General features: G+C 41.4%; 1 protein-coding gene across 1 annotated transcript; it reads left to right on the top strand.

Annotated features, from left to right (window-relative positions):
• The first annotated feature begins 1 nt into the window (after window position 1).
• LOC136425365 (high mobility group nucleosome-binding domain-containing protein 5-like) lies at window positions 2-16,096 on the top strand. Its single transcript, XM_066414217.1, has 10 exons — window positions 2-32; window positions 470-685; window positions 4,344-4,477; window positions 4,883-5,014; window positions 5,852-5,987; window positions 9,121-9,298; window positions 9,916-10,099; window positions 10,391-10,505; window positions 11,165-11,272; window positions 12,026-16,096. Exons 2-10 carry the CDS (start codon window positions 550-552, stop codon window positions 12,142-12,144), a joined length of 1,242 nt encoding a protein of 413 aa, XP_066270314.1. The 5' UTR covers window positions 2-32; window positions 470-549; the 3' UTR covers window positions 12,145-16,096.
• The last annotated feature ends 2,370 nt before the right edge of the window (window positions 16,097-18,466 follow it).

Raw genomic sequence — 18,466 nt, forward strand, 5'->3', positions numbered from 1 at the left:
TGTGTTTTCTTTCAAACAATTGGTGTTAAAACGTAAGCTACCGAAGGATCTCGGCTTTCATTTATCTATTCTTTTTTTATATATTCAGTCTTTAAAACATCTGGGTAGCCCATGCAACAATAGACCTTGTTGATTTCTAAAGGGGCCCCAGAGAGCTTCGGAAAATTGCTACATTAATTACATAGCTGTTATTAATTATATAGCTGTAATTGAAATGTATATACAGAAATTGATAATGAGACCTAAAGTTAAAAACAAATGATACAGCATAAACGTTGGAGGTCAGAGGTCCTTAAGTAAGTACTACGCTTTGAAAATACCCCAGTCACAAATGTTTGGAACTAAAAGTTCTTGTTAAATGAAACCAGCCCCTGGAAGGCGTTAGATATATATCATTTAAGGCCTTTATTCATTTGCTTTCTGAGTTAGGAAAATGTACTTAAGTATCTTTGTTTTTATAACTAATTAGCAGGAAATGGCGAAGATGAAGACGACACACAGACAGAAACGGACACGGATGACGAAGACAAGGAAGAGACCGTAAAAAGAATGGTGAAAGACCAAAGCAACGATGCCAAGATGGCGTCCCTACAGTCTGCCAACCAACTCCCTCCACTGGACTACGGCATGGGGCCCGAGAATGAGGTGTTGAAACCAGGCCAGGTGGCAGACTACCTTTACAAAGGTAACGCACCAATCAATCAATCAATCGTTCGCAGGTATCGGTGTCTGATGCATGGCGGGTGCAGACATGCATAAGGCTCGCCAGGCTGGTCTGCTCTCGGCATAGACCCTCCAGTCGGTTCTGGTCCAGCCCCTGGAGCGTGTTGAAGATCTGGTCTTCCCATCTTCCTCTAGGGCGACCTCTAGGTCGCTTCCATGAGGCGACCTCTAGGTCGCTTGGACAATACAATGATGTCGGAAGATATGAGAAAGCAGTCACGCACCGCCTCATTTGATAATGCTATTAAGTTTATTGCAAATTCGTGCCCGTGGGCTAATTGTAACTTAAAGTAACATGACAAGTACCGACAAGTAATGTATAGCACGTGTGTACTCTAGTCTAGATGACGACTCTAAATTCTAACTTACTTTTTTCTTCGATAGAAGAAGAAGAAATTTATTGCGCGACAATTGCATCTGGTACAATGTATGGTAACGTACGCACATGACTACCTTTACAAAGGTAACACACAGCCTCGTTTTCGATAGTATTCTCCGTAATTATTATTACATATTTCTTCATCAAATGTACATAGGCAGAGAGAACACAACTGCGTTCCCTCTGAATTGTGTACCATTTGTTACTGTCTTCATTGAAATCATTACCAATGCACAATGACAACTAAAAAGCAGTTAGAAAATTCACAACATTACTTCAAGTCAAGTTATGCGACATACTAAGTAAGTGGAAACTGAATGTTCAGGACCTGGAAGGTAAGTTGTTGTACAGTCTGATTGCGCAATGCAGGAAGGATTGCTGCAGTCTCTTAGTTTTGGCATAGGGAACAGTGATGTTTGGTAATGATATTAAGTTTATTGCAAATTCGTGCCTGTGGGATATTTGCAAGTAACATGACAAGTACCGACAAGTAGTGTATAGCACGTGTGTACTCTACTCTAGATGATGACTCTAACTTCTAACTTACTTTTCTCTTCAATAGAAGAAGAACTTTATTGCGCGACAATTGCACCTGGTACAATGTATGGCAACCTACGCACATGAAATTCGAACTATTGCTTATATCTAACAAATACAAAGAACTAGTCTAAGCTATGACTTACAGTATAGATAATCCATAGAACAATATACAATGTACATGCTAATGCTCTAAAACAGTATGTTGGTAACAGTATGCTGTGTCATCAGGAATTTATGATACTGTCTCATACGAATCTGCTGAGTTTGAAAGATCAATTCAGTACAAAGATCCTGCTTATCACCATACACACTCCACCTCTGTACTTCATCCCTACAAGACTTGTTACACAGGGGGGTAAAGCTGTTCTTGGTCTTTTGGAAAGATAAGAGGGGTCCTTTTTATTCTCTCATGTGTTAATGATGGATTGTAAGCCTTACCAACTGACAGATAACCATCGCGAAGGATCCAAGAACGTTTTCCTTATCTTTCTTATGCATAGCCAAGTATTCACATGAAAATTAAGTTACCAATAGGAAGAATTGGGTACTGGGCAAAGCATTGTACTTGAGAAGGGCGTGGGTGTGTGCTTAGCTCAGCTCTTTTGTTCACGCATAGCGCAGGGGATATCCATGTGGAGACTTTCAATGTATGCTGATGATACAGTATGCGAAAAGTTATTCGTATATCACTGATATAACTTTGCATTGCATATTGAAGGTCTATATGGTCCAACGAAACATATGAAAAATTGACTGACACCAACTGAAAGATTGCGAAGGATCACAGAACGTTTTTCTTGTAAGCTGTATAAGCTCTTTGTTCTCCCATGCGTTACTGATGGATTGCAAACTTTACCAACTGACAGATAGGAAGGATCCCAGAACGTTTTTCTTTTTCACATGAAAATCAAGTTAGCAATAGAAATTATTGGGTACCGTGAACAGGATTGTACTTGAGAAGGGCGTGGGTGTGTGCTTAGCTCAGCTCTTTTGTTCGCGCACAGCGCCTGGTTTATCCATTTGAAGATTCTCGATGCATACTGATGATACAGTGTGCGAAAAGCTATTCTTATATCACTGATATTACCTTGCATTATAGTGAAGGTCTATATGGTCCAACGAAACATATGAAAAATTGACTGACACTATCTGACAGATAACCATCTCGAAAGATCACAGAACGTTTTTCTTATAAGTTGTTTCGTAAAGATTTTCGTTCTCCCATGCGTTACTGATGGATTGCAAACTTCACCAACTAACAGATAGGAAAGATCCCAGAACGTTTTTCTTTTTCGCATGAAAATTAAGTTAGCAATAGAAAGTATTGGGTACTGTGAGCAGGATTGTACTTGAAGAGAACGTGTGTGTATGCTTAGAGCAGCTCTTTTGTTCACGCACAGCGTCGACGTCTGGGATATCCATGTGGAGGTTTTCGATGCATGCTGATGATACAGTATGAGTATAGTTATTCGTATATCACTGATATTACCTTGCATTGTATTGGAGGTCTATATGGTCCAACGAAACATATGAAAAATTGACTGACACCAACTGACGGATAGCCATCGCGAAGGATCACAGAACGTTTTTCTTGTAAGCTGTATAAGCTTTTTGTTCTCCCATGCGTTACTGATGGATTGCAAACTTTACCAACTGACAGATAGGAAGGATCCCAGAACGTTGTTCTTTTTCACATGAAAATTAAGTTACCAATAGAAAGTATTGGGTTCTGTGAACATCATTGTACTTGAGAAGGGCGTGGGTGTGTGCTTAGCTCAGCTCAGCTCTTTTGTTCACGCACAACGCCTGGTTTATCCATTTGAAGATTCTCGATGCATACTTATGATACAGTGTGCGAAAAGCTATTCCTATATCACTGATATTATTTTGCATTATATTGAAGGTCTTTATGGCCCAACGAAACAAATGAAAAATTGGCACCAACTGACAGATAACCGTCGCGAAGGATCACAGAACGTTTTTCTTATAAGTTGTTTCGTAAAGATTTCATGAAGTCATGATTACAAAGTTAAACCAATCACAGACCACACAGATTGTCATGAATACTAATTTTCCCCGCAGCATTCCTGTGTGATAATGGTTCTGGGATCCTTCCCTTTTATCAGTTGGTAAAGTTTGCAATCCATCAGTAACGCATGGGAGAACATACCCCATCGTGCCTTCAAAGTGCTGTACTGTCGGGGGAATTAACGGACGTTGAGGCCGTTTTCTCTTGAACAGTATGGTATGATCACAGTAAAAGGAACAAGAGCTATCTACCATTCAAAAAGTAAGACCATAGCATGTCCAAAACTCGAGATATCAAAACGGGAAGTTCTGCTGCAGTACCGTAGAAAGTCGCCCATTATCGAACTTGATCGTCATTTTCCTGCGACCCTTCCCACCTACCAAATATCCCAAGGATCCATCCACAGCTTCTCAAGTCATGCTGTTCACACACAAACAAACAAACACACACACACACACACACACACACACAAGCACACACACACACACACACACGAACACACACACGAACACACACACGAACACACGCGTACAGAGAGAGGGAGAGAAAGAAAGAGAGAGAGAGATAGATAAAGAAACAGACAGACAGACAGAGACAGACGGCACTGAAAACATAATTATAACCTTCTTGGCGAATGTGATAATCACAAATCTATTCTCCCGTTGTCCACAGACGACCCGTACGGAGAGTTCGACATCGCCTCTAACCCCGAGAAGCTGGTGCACAGTATCGCCATGCGCATCTACGTGGACAATGACGTCACCGACTTTGAGGGCATCATGAGCAAGCTACTGACCTACGGGGTGGTAAGCTCAAACAGAGACTCTAATACTGTGTATAATAAATATGCTTTGCACAATGGTAAATGTAAAGGTAGTCCCGAAGTCTTTTTCAGGCAGTGGGTTGTTATCCACTGTGTGTAGGGCACGGAATTGGAAGGCGGAGCCCGCCCCTTTCCTTCAACCGCCTTTACCTCCCCAACCGAAGTCAGGCACCCACTTTCACACCTGGGTGGAGTGAGAAAAGTCATGTCCAGTGCCTTACCAAAGGGCAGCGGATTCGAACGTTGGACCTGGATCCAACGCCCAAACGGTCACAGTTGTAGATAACTCAAATATCATCATCCGGCGGATATTGTCTGTATATCACTGCACACTTTAACACACGTTTGTTAAACTCTACACACTGTTCCTCAATTCACAAAACCACAGATCACAGAAAAGGAGGCTGAGGAATTTGAGGACGCGGTGGCCGAGGAGTTGCGTCAGATTGTGCTCGCAGAGGACAGGAAACTTTTCCAAGCAGCGAAGGGCGTTGATTTCGTCAAGGATCCCAACTCACAGGTAGGCATTGCGGTTTCAACGGATGATATCATCTAATTGCAAGTCCATGCCCAAAGGCTGATAGCAGACAAACAAGTACATGGCGAATACATGGAAATCGAAATAGTTATCTAGTCTACTGTGAAAGTTCTATGTTAAGTATGGTTGACTATGGTTGGGGTTGACTTCTTTTTTGAAGACAATGGGAAATGAACTGACCCACGTTTTGAATCATAAGTGGGTTGGTTGATTTTAGTAGTGAGATGGATTTTTGTAAATTATTCAAATGGAGAAAGCTAGGAGAATTTATGGAAGCTGTTCTCCATAATTCGTTTCTCTCGGCATCATATAGAGGACATTGGCAAATAAAATTTATTTCTGTATTTAATAAACTACGGACATAAATACATAAGAATGCATTACATCTAAAAATAACAAGATAAGGTAGCGTAATCTGTGTGAATGTTAAGTGTTGAGGCTGTTGCTGCAAATATTACGGCTTCATATTTTATATCCCCAAGGTCTCACATCGTTTGTCAATATCGAGTATTATTTTCAAAGTTTTGACATGTGATATCCTTGCTTTTGTTTGAGTATCAATCTGTATTTCTCTTTAACGTCATATCACAGTCCTATACATATACCTGGAATGTCAAACAGCCTTCCTGTGGATGTGGTAGCAGCTGAGACTGTCAATGCCTTCAAATCCAGACTAGACACCTACTGGAAGGGTCTTGAGTGTGCGCCGACATAGACTCTGGACATTTATCTATTTTATATTGTTGTCCAGAAACAGAACTTACAGACAATAGCCTCTTTCTGTTATGTCAATAGTTAATAGTCAATTATCTTTTACAGTACAACGAAGGATTGAATCTGGACTACGGAGCCAACTTCCTGATCCCACAGACGAAACAGGCATACAAAACCGACGCCAAAAGTATCCTCGACGAAGAGTCCATACTAGATGCCCTCAAAGATGAAGAAAAAGAAGGTAATATATTCTTATCCAAAATCAGAAGTATCCGTCGAACCCAGGTAGAGTGGTGCGCAGTATCGTTTGGTGTACCCTTTGATTGGTCTACCTTTATCATTAAGCAAAGGTATATTTCTATTACCTTTAATACAACCCATAGGCGATAAAGAAAAGGAATTATGGATGTCAAGCCTCGGAGGACTACCAATACACCTCCAGCTAGCTTTGACGCGTTGAACTGTGAAATTGACGGTTGCTATCTTAATAAACAAGATTGACGTGCAAGATTGATCAGTACGTAAAACGCCTAGAAAAATTAACGTTATTTTAGATAACAAACAACTACATTGAAATGAAATTTGTGTGATATTGCGTTAGATATGCCTGCATCATATACAAAAAGAAATATTTTCATCACTTGACTACTCTAGGAATCTCTATGTAAATTATATTGAGAAGAATTTGGTTATTATGTGCAAGCTCAAATGACTAAGAAGCTATATCATCATACACGCACTTAAGTGAGTTCCAAATGCCACAGAGGCATCCTTGGTACGTACAAGCCACAGGTGCAGGTGCGTATAGCACAGGCCGATGATTTTGAAAAGGGCGTTGGTGCGCAAAGCAACCATTCACCTTTTGAAAGAGGTCTCTTGTGACATTGGGGTTGAGCGAGACATTTTATAAGGGAAACAGGTGGTCCGTTACGTCGGTGAAAGTTAGACATCGTGGTAATACGATACACAATGTAAGAGTTACTCGAGAAATCGGATAAAATCCGGAAACGGCCACTGGCGAACAGCGGATGCTGTCTGAGCGTTGCGTTGGTCCGGTGTTTTAATTTCGTCTGCTTTGTTAACCATGGACTAAGAAGTGGACAGGTATTGGTAAATCAGACATGTGTCTCTGGCACTAGAAATGAAGCTAAAGGATGAAACTGTTCTGACAGTTTGACACGTCAGCGAATTTGACGCACAGCTCAGCCCACAAGGCGTGGGCGTACTGATACTCGCCGTGGCATTTCTCCACCCATGCACAGAGCCGCAGCCAACATATACACGGACGACTCACAGAATAAACCCAAACAAATGCATCAAGCTTTCTCCCTAAATCGTCTACAAACAATCGTCTAGATTAGGAATCAAGAAGAAGTGCTTTTGGGAGTAACTCTAGTGTAAGTAACGTTTGTGATTGTGACATGCGAGGCACTGATCTGTTATCTAAGCAGCGTTCGGTTTGCTCACAAGTAGGAATATAAATGAGCGCGGTACGCCGTGTCAACTCTCAGGTGCACCCGTTATATAAGCTTGTGTAATGACAAGTGGGCGTTTTGACATTTCGGAGCGGCGTTCCTTACCGAGCACAAACTCTTGAATTTGCTGTGAAGAGAAACCACTCTTAAATACATCAATGGTGCCGTAGGCCACAGCGAGTCTGCATAGTGACAGCTGGTATCTTCTAAAACTTCAGCTGAAGTGCCTCTTTCAACTAAGTGCGATCATCTATAGAGTCCATACATCGTGATATCCGTGATATTGTTCTGTCAGTTGCTAAGTGTTTCTTATCTTACCATATCCCTTTGGCCTTTCTAATGCACACCGAAAGGATACAGATGTATCAAAAGACCAATGATTTCTTAAGGGATTTTCTGCATGCAGCGCATTTGTCACCCAGCAGGCTTTCCGGAGGTCTCATAGATACAACAGAATCGGAAAGCCTGCTCTGAACCGAACTTTCCAGACAAAAGTTCATAGCTCAACCGTTTCGATCACAATGATTAAGTCTAGGCGAAAAGAAACCCCCAGAGATTCAAAGGCATAAACGATCAAACAGCATCAGAAGGTTATTGTTCTCTCCCCGTTGAAGATTTTGCAGGCAATCCACTGAATATTGTCTGGCATACTCCGTGGGCGTGGATCGACTCTTTACTCCCACGCTCAGGGGCCTGCATGTAGGCTCCCGTTAATCAATTTACAGGAGAGAACTGGAAAGAAGCGGGGGCTGAAATCGTACCTGCACCTGATAGCACGAAAGCGTAGTCAACGTAATCCATCATTCACGGGGAAGGAACGACAGGTTTTTGACGTGTTTTAATGAATGAATGAAGGGTTTAGTTTGATCATTTTGATCAGGACATGGAAAGTACCTAGCAGCCGTAGGCTGAATTGCGTACTTTTTACATAAAATTGGTGACATTAGGCAATTTACCGGCAATTCTTATGTGTTTTTGTCGGGCTTTCTACTTTTTTCTTTTCTTTTTGTCTCTTCAAACCCCACAAAAAATGACAAAGTAGAAAGCCCGACAAAACGCCTAAAAACACGTCAAAAACCTGCCAGAACCCCTCCTCTGCTTGGAGAGTAGTCATTATTCGTAAAAGAGCTAGAAACATCACATAGATCTCAAATTTACATGTAGAAAACAGTCAATGACAAGTGCAGCTTTTAAAAAAAAATCGAAGGCATGGATTCTGCACGGTCTTTAAACAGGAAGCAAATAAAAGAACTAACTTTTTCAATCCACAACTTAAAGGTTTGTACTCCTGCGACATTTGTGTAAGTCTACAGCTACCTTCCTACAGGCGGGGATAAAGTCTAGTCACTACGTCACCCTTCAGTGACTTAAATGGATGGATTTGCACAACCAAAATACTAGGGACTCTAAACATGATTGTAAATGTTAGACTAGGAGTTCTTGAAAGTTCCTAATACCCCAATTACACTAGGGCGGCGCTCTCTCCGCGCGCTGTCTGCGACCTAAAATTTAACAGAGCGTTCAACGAATTTCATAAATAACAAAGGAATCCTTTTGCGCTTTGTGTGTTTTGTTGTCTTTTCAGCCTTATGTACTTTTACATTTTGCATGGTATACCACTTACGAAATCAAGGATTAAACAAATCCGATTTATGTCGAAGCGAGAGCGCCACGCGATCGCCGTCTGTGGAATGGGGCCTACTGACACTTGAAGCTTTCTATCTTTGCTTCTAGAAAATCCAGAGAAAGATGCAGATATGTACTATAATAAATTACATTTGCATGGTATTCCAATTATGAAGTCAAGGATTGAACAAATCCGATTTATGTCGTAGCGAGAGCGCCGCGCGATCGCCGTCTGTAGAACGGGGGGCCTGACACTTGACGCTTTGCTTCTAGAAAATCCCGAGAAAGATGCAGACAAGTCCAGTGACGAAGATGCTAAGGACACGCCCACCTCTGATGAGGCTGAGGAGGAGCCGGAGCCTGGACAGGCCATCACGAAGGAGGAGCCCAGGGACGGGGGAGACAACGCCGACTCCGATTTCAACAACGAGATAGACAACGACGAGGAAAAGTAAGAAGTCTTCTCATGCAATTCTGCACACGAGACGGTAGCTGTTATCAAACCTGATTATTTTGAGTTTAGAATCCGATAGATGTTATTGAACCTGCATATTTTGAGTTTAGAATTTGGTTGAGACACTTGGTTTTACACAACCCAGCTTTTTTTGTTCTCAGCAAAGTTCAAGTTAGAATTTTGCATGAGGACCAGATAAGAAAAGAGGGATAGGACAAAATGTTGAATCTGACTATGCTCATTCGTTGACTCCCCTCCTTATGTCCATTGCCATCGTTTGTTTGTTTTTGTTTATTTGCAGAGAACTTGACGATTGCAAATGATCTTCCAATATGCTCTAGGTGGCGTTCACTCCATATACTGTAACTGCAGACATGTTTGCGGCGGTTTTATGTTCTCGGTTTTCGCGGCGACCGTTTTACCGAAAGCCACCGCAAACATTTTTCTCCAATACTGTAGCAGTAATGTTACTATAGCGCTGCCGCGAACTTAAAACGACAGGGAACACTCCATTTTCACCTTTGCGCGAAATAAAAAAAACACACGAACTTAAATGCATTTACAGTAACTATGTGTTTTAGAGTAATTTTTAAAAATGCCATATGGATTTGCAGAAGCGATGAGTCAGACAAGAGTGACGAAGAGGACAAGAAGGACAGCAACGAGGAGGAGGAAGAGGAGGAGGAGAAGGAGATCGTCATTGATAACGGGAAGACGAAAGAGATCCTCAAGGAGAAGCAAGAGGCGGAAGGAGAAGGGGATAAGGAAGACGAGAAGGAAAGCGAAGAAGAATCAGAGGTAAGATTATATCAGAATAGTGTCACTTTTGTCAACTGTTGTGATGTCTTAAGTGTTAACATGGAAAATCCCTCAATTTATCTTAAGTTTTGACCAAAAAATGTAAAAGGTAAGTCGAACACCAAAGATGACTCTCACGAAATTTCAATCGGCTTTTTCATTCTTTATTAGGTACCTGACCCACTGTCTTTGAGTGTTATAATGGCAGTATACTTAGTACACGTTTTCAATATGCATTACGCCAACATAGACAAGCTTTAACATTATCAGTTGTTTTGTTTATTCCATAAGGTTATCAATGATGCCGACCTGGACACAGCCGGAGAGAAGGAAGAAAAGAAGATGAACGACGATCTAGAAGACGAACTGAGGGAGAAGTACGGATACGTGGATTCCTCAAATGGAGGTACGAAACGTTTAACTAGCACAGCGCTACGTACAAAACGCCAAATACTGGACGTTGCCCCCCCCCCCTTCCTCCTCCTTTACCATCATTACATGTGTGATGCGTCGGTCGCTCGATTTTATGGAACATATTGTATGAACCAGAGATAGTATACACACAAGGAAAAGTTAGGAAAACAAATTTTCCTTACCTGATCACTGATGTCGTGGCATGCGGGCGGAAAGTGAGGCTTATGATTAAAAAAATCTTCCCGACCAACCTCTGCTTGGAGAGTAAGGAATAACACAGTTTAGAGCGCCCTCCAGCGGTCTTGCCAAAATATATACAGCTATGTAATATGATGCAACAGCGTCTCCTTGCGATATTTTTGAAAGTGCACTTACACGACAGCATGGGTCTCAGACAGAGAGTAGACCTTGTATGTTGCTGACTTAAAAAACGTCATTTTATTTTTATTTGCTGAAAACTTGGCTTATTTATTGAAAGGAGACAATTAGAGTATGTCTTGGGCATACATACATACAGTGCTGCAAATGTATAGACTTATGGCTTTTTGTTGCACCTACATTTTTTGTGAAGTTCCAATAAGGAAACAATAATGCAACTAATTAATCCATCTCCTTTCCATACTTTCTTTTCGTTTCTCCATATTTGGACAGTGACGACCCCGAATGACGTCACGACTGCCCAGGAGCTGCTCCAGACCGAGGCTGACGCTGACGACTCCCAGCTGCAGGAACCTGACATGCCATTCCCTCAGCTCACACGTACGTTTTACTATCATATTTGCCTTTTTCTTGTAGTCAATTAAGGTGTAATGACCCGCCCCGAGGTGAATATGATGCCATAAGGCCTCGTCATTTGCTATAACCGAATAAGATCACCGAGTGAGCAAAGTATCATTGAATGAATGAATGAAGACCTTTATTGCACATTTCTGCCACACTTGGCTAAGTATAGGTCACAACAAAACAAAACAAAACAACAAGTACAGTTAACGGATACAAAAGGAATATGACTATCATTAGATAAATTCTACTTCTCCTCGCTTTTCGGTTATAGTAGATATAAAAGAACAGACGTGTTTTTCAATGGGAGGTTTGTCTAGTCACATTAGGAATATGAATTTTTGTACAGTGCTTAAATGTGTGAAGTAGGGAAATAAGTTTTCTACAAGCTTATACAGTTCATTATCCCCCTCCGATGGGAACAGGATCGTAAAATTCCGTAAAAAAGGGTAAAACCTGACCAGGAGAGTCAGTCCACGGTAAGGTTACATCCGGTCAACCTCTTTGGTAACCAAACTCTCTTTGCAAACTATTCTCCTCATTAGCCAGCGTAGCCAGTCTGACAGAGATTATGATCGACCAACTATGGACTAAATCTCTTTCCCACATTTCAGCCGAAGAATATGGCCAATCTCCCCATTAGCCAGCGTAGCCAGTGTAGAGAACATCATCGAGCTACTATGGACGAGCATAAAGCTTATTATAAATTGAAACTTTTCCCCCACATTTCAGCCGAAGAATATGACGAGCTCGCTAAGGAATTCGACCGTCGTGTGGAGGAATACTACAGGAAGGGCTTCCTGAACCGGAACGAGGTCCAAGAACTGGAGGCTATGGTGGCTCCGTACTGAACACCAGATACGCTGTGCCGGAGAGGGAAGTGACTTGTTAAACATTACGAACTGGGCCAATTCAGAAGCGTATAATGCAAATTAACCAGAGGAAGCTGCTAGGGGGCCCAAACCTACACCACTTCTTTATTACATCACAAGCTATCTGCCACCCAAAAATCAAGACCACAGCACGACCAGGTCAAAAGATACAAAATTTGAAGTTCTGCTGCAGTACCAAGGTCACATACCAAAGGGCCCAAAATTGACCTTGAATTTCGGCTTCACAACACCCACCCACATATCAAATATCATTGTAATCCATCAAGAGGCTCTTGAACTATGCTGACTGGAGTGGTGCAGGCACAAACAGACAGACAGACAGACACACCCAAAACAATATCTCCATTTTTTATGGAGATTATAAGCGGTCTGGATGGAGAGAGGCGGAGTTAATTGACTCTCGGCCAAGTGTCAATTACAATGCTAACCCCCACAGCACACACTGAAGCCAGCCCTGAGCTAGTCCTACCGTTATGTTCAACATGTCAGCTACATGTAATTGTGGTCTCCAGTCTCCTTATACGTCGAGTTCAGACTATGAAAGTCTTTCCCCAACAGGGCTCACTGAAGCCACACGGTTATTTGCTAGCGCCAAGGTTCTTTTAGCACTCCGCACAGCGGGGGAGCCTCAGAAGCTGCGGTTTTTCATCATACGCTTCTGAATTGGCCCGGTTCGTGATGTCATTTTGACCGACGATTCCTTGGTTATGTTCAACAGTGAATATGGGAAGAAAAGACCCCTGCAGATTTTTAAGATACGATCAGCTTCCTTATAGCTGTTTAAGGTGTTGTATGGTGTATTCAGGAGCGAGAGCTTACTTATTCTTGTTTTCTTGGCGACATTTTGGCCATGTAGAAAATAGTAGTACATTAAGGATATCGACTCTGTGTACCAAAGAAACCTGGAGCTTACAATGTTATTGTGACGAGCCTTCATAGATTTTGCACATCCCTTAATGATATAAATATTGCTTACATTTGCACGCCGAAGATTTAGTATCATGATATACATAGCTATTCACAATATGTCATCAAATACAACGAGATCTCACTTTGAATGTGTAAGGTTCAGAGACTCTCCTTACAAACGAGCCAGTCTTTGTATCAGATATGCTGACGACAAATTTCTTTAGAGGTAACCTGTATGGGGATTACCGTGTTTGAGCAAGGGTGGATTGCAAAGAAAGTACAACTTATCTGAAAAATATGTCATTTACAGCCAGTTGTGAAATGCTTTCTATAAAAGGGAGTTCGTTTTACCAACACATGCAGGTATCAACACATCAAAACAAATCACACCAACTTCCACACGACTGGGACGGAGCATGCGATGCCCGTGTTATTGGTTAAACGCATCATTTGAATGCACTATATACAGTGCTTGCATAAACAAATGCAGTGAGTGAATAAAATGAATACAATGTGCACCGTGATGCTTTTGTGGAGTATTGTAAAAGTTGCACTCAGGTTTGCAAAGATGCTGCCGGAAGATTGTATGTGGTTATTAGTAAATCAGTGAATAGTTTCATCAGGTTGGTAAGTCACTGGATAAAAACACTCTCTTTTTTACACAACCGAGAGATTTATTTCATTGCAGCACAGGTGTCGTTGCTTATAGATGCGTTCCCAAACTCAAAGTATTTACATATATTGTATTACAAGACTGTATATATGTAAATACTTTGTGTTTGGGAACGCATCTATAAGCAGTGACACCTGTGCTACATTGCAATGTGAACCAGTCAGAATTGCCTTGAAGAAGGTGACAGATGGTCGCCGAAACGTCGGTTGAATAAATCTCTTGGTTGTGAAAAAAAAAGTGTTTTTATTCGGATGTTAGTAAAGCTATCAGACGGGACATTCTGTTTCAACCTGTAAGAAAACAAAGCGTTCATGCTGTCAAACCAAACATATGCGGTTTTAAACAAAGCACATCCCACGCCTAGTCATGATAGACACTTCTAGTTTACAGGGCCATGCCAATTTGAATAGAGCCAAACTTTTGAAGGTAAAAGGACCACTACATACTCTATATAATCATTGACTAGGAGAATTGTGCTTTGTTCCACCATTACAGTTTCCTGATGGCTGAATACCGTAAATACATTCTACATTTTGCTCATGTAGAGACTACTAAATAGATTATCAGTAAATATCATCAAGTCGGTAAAATGAGCAGATCGTTAGACTGAGTTGCTATTTTCAAAATAATGGTAGAAGACTGAAACATTTACTAATTCTCAATACGCCTCAGAGGTATTCTGATGTAACTTGATAATGTGATTGAAAAAAAAAAGTTTTGACGCAGTCCACTCGACCTAACGTTGAGGGGACCTTATCAAGTAACACGTTAGTAAGCTGTAAGTCTTATTTGGTGACAGAATGGACCGATCTGATAAGGCTAAGTATACCAGATCACATGGCAGCACTAGTATTCGGAGTCTAAAAGAAAGAAATATACATAACGGGAAATACCCAAGAATCTGACTACACAGTGCCATCGTTGGGCTTTTAACGTTACTGGTAAGGCCCCCATTCCACTAGACGGCGATCTCACTGCGACCTCGCTGCGACCTCTCTTTGACCTCGCTGCGACCTCGCTGAGACCTCGCTTTGACCTCGCCATGACCTCGCCATGACCTCGCCATGACCTTGCTGCGACCTGAATGGATTTGTGTAACCCTTGACTTCAGGACTGAAATATGATGCAAAATGGAGAAGATTGACTGAAAAGACAACAAAACACACAAAGCGAAAAGAGACTCGTTTTATCTGTGAAAGTCGTTGAGCGATCTGTTCAATCGCTCGGTCGCAGCCGGGTCGCCGTCCAAGTGGAATGAGGGTGTACATAAAGATGACATTTTCCTCTGGTCTTTTTGAACACCATTGTCTTTGGAATGCTTCTATACATTTAACTATCAAACGTTCATATCTATATCTGTGGATCGTACAAACTACAGACGTGTCTGTGATGCGTTCACATTATGATGAAGACTTGTTGCAGCCATGACTGATTATTGTGTGAAAGTAGACTTTGATTTGCAAACCGAGCTTTTCATTTTCATTGTATCTAGCATGTACTATGTATGCTTTGTGCCTTGTGACTCGTGTTGCAATTATTTATGGGTGACATGATATCAAGATTGACGCCATAAGGAAGTACAGATTATTACATTTATAGAGTTTTTAGGTGGTTTGCATGGCAGTACGGTTAAGAAATGGACCAAACTTAAAGTAGCAGAAAAGACTTTGAGAATTACGGGAGCGAGCAGGCAGTAATGTGTATCATAGTAGATTCATGTTTGTATGAAATAAGTTGAAATCTGGCAAAGATGTAAAGGCACATAATCTTCTTAAGACTGAAGTATCTTACTTGTAACTTGTTGTGCCATTACAAGTTCCAAATTTCTACTCATTTCATGAAAAAAATGAACATGCTAAGACACCAATATCATTGCTTTATAACTCGTAATCGATATCTAGCATTGACAACAAGCATCATATTTTGCAGTACATATATATGAACATATAATATATGAACATATAACATAACGGCTACTTCAACGTGGAGTTAAAGAATACTCTGAAACATGTGCGGCGTAGGGGTGATCTTATCAGTGGGGATTGGACGCTTTGATATTTATACGTGCATTTGATATGGAATCCATGCTTTCTACACATGCTGGGAGAGGTTTTGTTTTGATGAACGAATGAAAAAAATGGATATAGTTGTTGTCATGAATGTATTATACAAATATATGTATTCGGTAAGCCTAGAGAAACTGAGTTTGGGAATGAAGATAGATCTGTACAGGTACAAGAGGGAAGTCTTTGGAGAAAGATGTACATATTATATATTTTCGTCTTTGTGAAAAGAGTAATCAAGAATAAAAAATGACGTTCTACGTTACTCCTGGGCTCTTATGACTTTATAAAGACTTTTTGTCTTTCTAAAGATGGATATCTCTATCAGCTGTGAAGGTAGATGGTAGATTATGTGCATGACACCGGCCACGGGGAGTCATCTTATTACTTTTGAGCCAACTAACCTAAGAATTGGTTGCAGTAATGAAAAATCTCGCAAGTGGCGTATATGGGATGTGATGATACAACCGTATGGGGAGGCAGGGGGGACCACGACATGAATTTGCAGGCCACAAGACAGTAATCAAGAATTGCTATCTGATACATGGTAATCATGTAAGAAGGAGGCTGTCAAAAATTACCTACCTGAGTTCTAGTCCATGAAAATCATGCATTGACCTCTAAAGTATCAATCTAGAGCATAATTTCAACTTTCTAATCGGCACAACCCCTACGAATCCGGCCATGTTTACAAAGGTTGACCTTTGACCTACTTCTCTACCTGAGAATCACACAAAAACACCAAACGTCTACTGCCAACAGACACCACAAACGTGGATGAAAGTCTGACTTTTCAACACAATAAGAAGGTAGAAACCCTTTCCTGTAACATCCAGCTCCAAAATACCAACATTTCCTAGAAAAAAAACCCCTTACAGCTACTTTTACCAAGGGTACCAAACCTATCACGCATGGTTTGGCAAGTTGCTACGCTAGGCAACTAGTATCTAACATTGAATTCCAGTGGAAAGTCTGCAACCTTACAGTTTTTAATTTTCTAATACATATAGCAGAAGTAGCTTGGGTGATAATATTCTGAAATACATTGATTTTACAAATACAAACTTTAAGGTGATACAATCGAAACCGCGATGGCACAGATCTATACACAAAACCATTATAATTCAGTCCGTATTTTGGCATTGTGAAGGCGTGTTGTGTAATGGATAACAGAGGAAAGAATTGTTTAGTCTACTAGTCCGTGCTTAATTTGGGAACAATGATGCCTCCTAAAAATCGCGGTGATCTCCTATTGACCTCTGACCTTACTGGTCCAACCAGGTCATGCAGGTCATGCAGAGGGTGATTTGCGCAGTTGAACAGCAGCCAGTTGTTGTCTTTAATTGTAGTCGATGAAGCGGGTATCTCACTAAAGCTGCGGCATGTTGGCGACTAAGCTGCGGCATGTTGGCGACGAAACTGCGGCTTAGCGATTTGACGGAGCATTCGAATAAGAATTTCAGTGATACAAAACGAATATCTAACGCTTTGTGTGTTTTGTTGTCTTGTTTGACAGACTCGTCCACTTTGCATGATGATTTTTATTTTAAAGTGAAGGGTAACACAAATCCAATGTAGGACGCAACGTCGACGCCGCAGTCCAGTGGGATACGCATTTCAGGGTTACAACACACCGTGCATTCTCACTATGAAGTGTGGCGAGTTTAACGTAATGTTTTTCCAAAACCAAATCTAATCGGACTTGTTACCGACAGACTTTCCTTCCAAACGAAGCACAACTAGATCAGCAGGTAAGATAAATGACAGGGATACACAAAAGAATTGAAAGGACTAACGATTTCACGTCATTATATCGGAATGCGCCTTAAGAATACCCTCAAGATTCGAGGGAAAAGGTTAACCTAGGTCAAAACCTAGCCTCTCGCTGGCTGAGGTTAATGACCCCCTCCCATAAAACTTTTAGCAAGGAAAAAAACAAGTTTGTGCCTAGCAGTCCAGTCGGCATGCAGTCATCCTACACGTATTTAAAAACCAATATGTTAAAATTCACATCTATGGCACAGGATACTAGTAACCATACTGGTTTAACAAGCGTTTCAGGCAAGGTAATTAGCCAGTTGTTGTTTTTCATTGTAGTCAATGAAGCGGGTATCTCACTGAAGCTGCGGCATGATTGCGACATAGCTGCGGCTTAGCGATTTGACAGAGCATTCGAAGAAGAATTTCATTGATAAAAAACGAATATCTAACGCTTTGTGTGTTTTGTTGTCTTGTTTGACAGACTCGTACACTTTGCATGATAATTCCATTATAAGTGAAAGGTAACACAAATCCGAGGTAGAACGCAGCGACGCCGCCAACGTGCTGCAGTCCAGTGGGATACCCGCTATCACCTATCGTGCGTTCTCACTATGAAATGCGGCGAGTTTGACATGGTATCTTGCTAAAACCAAACTCAATCGGACTTGTTACCGACTGACTCCCCGTCCAAACCGATCAAAACTCGACCATGCCTGCCGCAGGGCCTGACGAGGCAGGTAAGATAGATGACAGGGGTACACATGGCAATTAGAAAGACATGCAGAAGGTAGTTGTTTAGTGCAGCTAGCCGGCCCCTCTACAGGACACGCCGAGAAGAAACCCGAAACGGGGATGTCGAAAATAGTACGGCTGG

The sequence above is a fragment of the Branchiostoma lanceolatum genome, chromosome 19 (genome assembly GCF_035083965.1).
Source record: "Branchiostoma lanceolatum isolate klBraLanc5 chromosome 19, klBraLanc5.hap2, whole genome shotgun sequence".
Classification (NCBI taxonomy): Eukaryota; Metazoa; Chordata; class Leptocardii; order Amphioxiformes; family Branchiostomatidae; genus Branchiostoma; species Branchiostoma lanceolatum.

What these genes read in the sequence shown, in the direction of transcription:
- LOC136425365 (XM_066414217.1), top strand. Translation starts at nt 550, where the DNA reads ATGGTGAAAGACCAAAGCAACGATGCCAAGATGGCGTCCCTACAGTCT. An exon ending in AGCTACTGACCTACGGGGTG is followed by an intron (nt 4,478 to 4,882) that starts GTAAGCTCAAAC and finishes ACAAAACCACAG; the next exon opens with ATCACAGAAAAGGAGGCTGA. An exon ending in ATAGACAACGACGAGGAAAA is followed by an intron (nt 9,299 to 9,915) that starts GTAAGAAGTCTT and finishes ATGGATTTGCAG; the next exon opens with AAGCGATGAGTCAGACAAGA.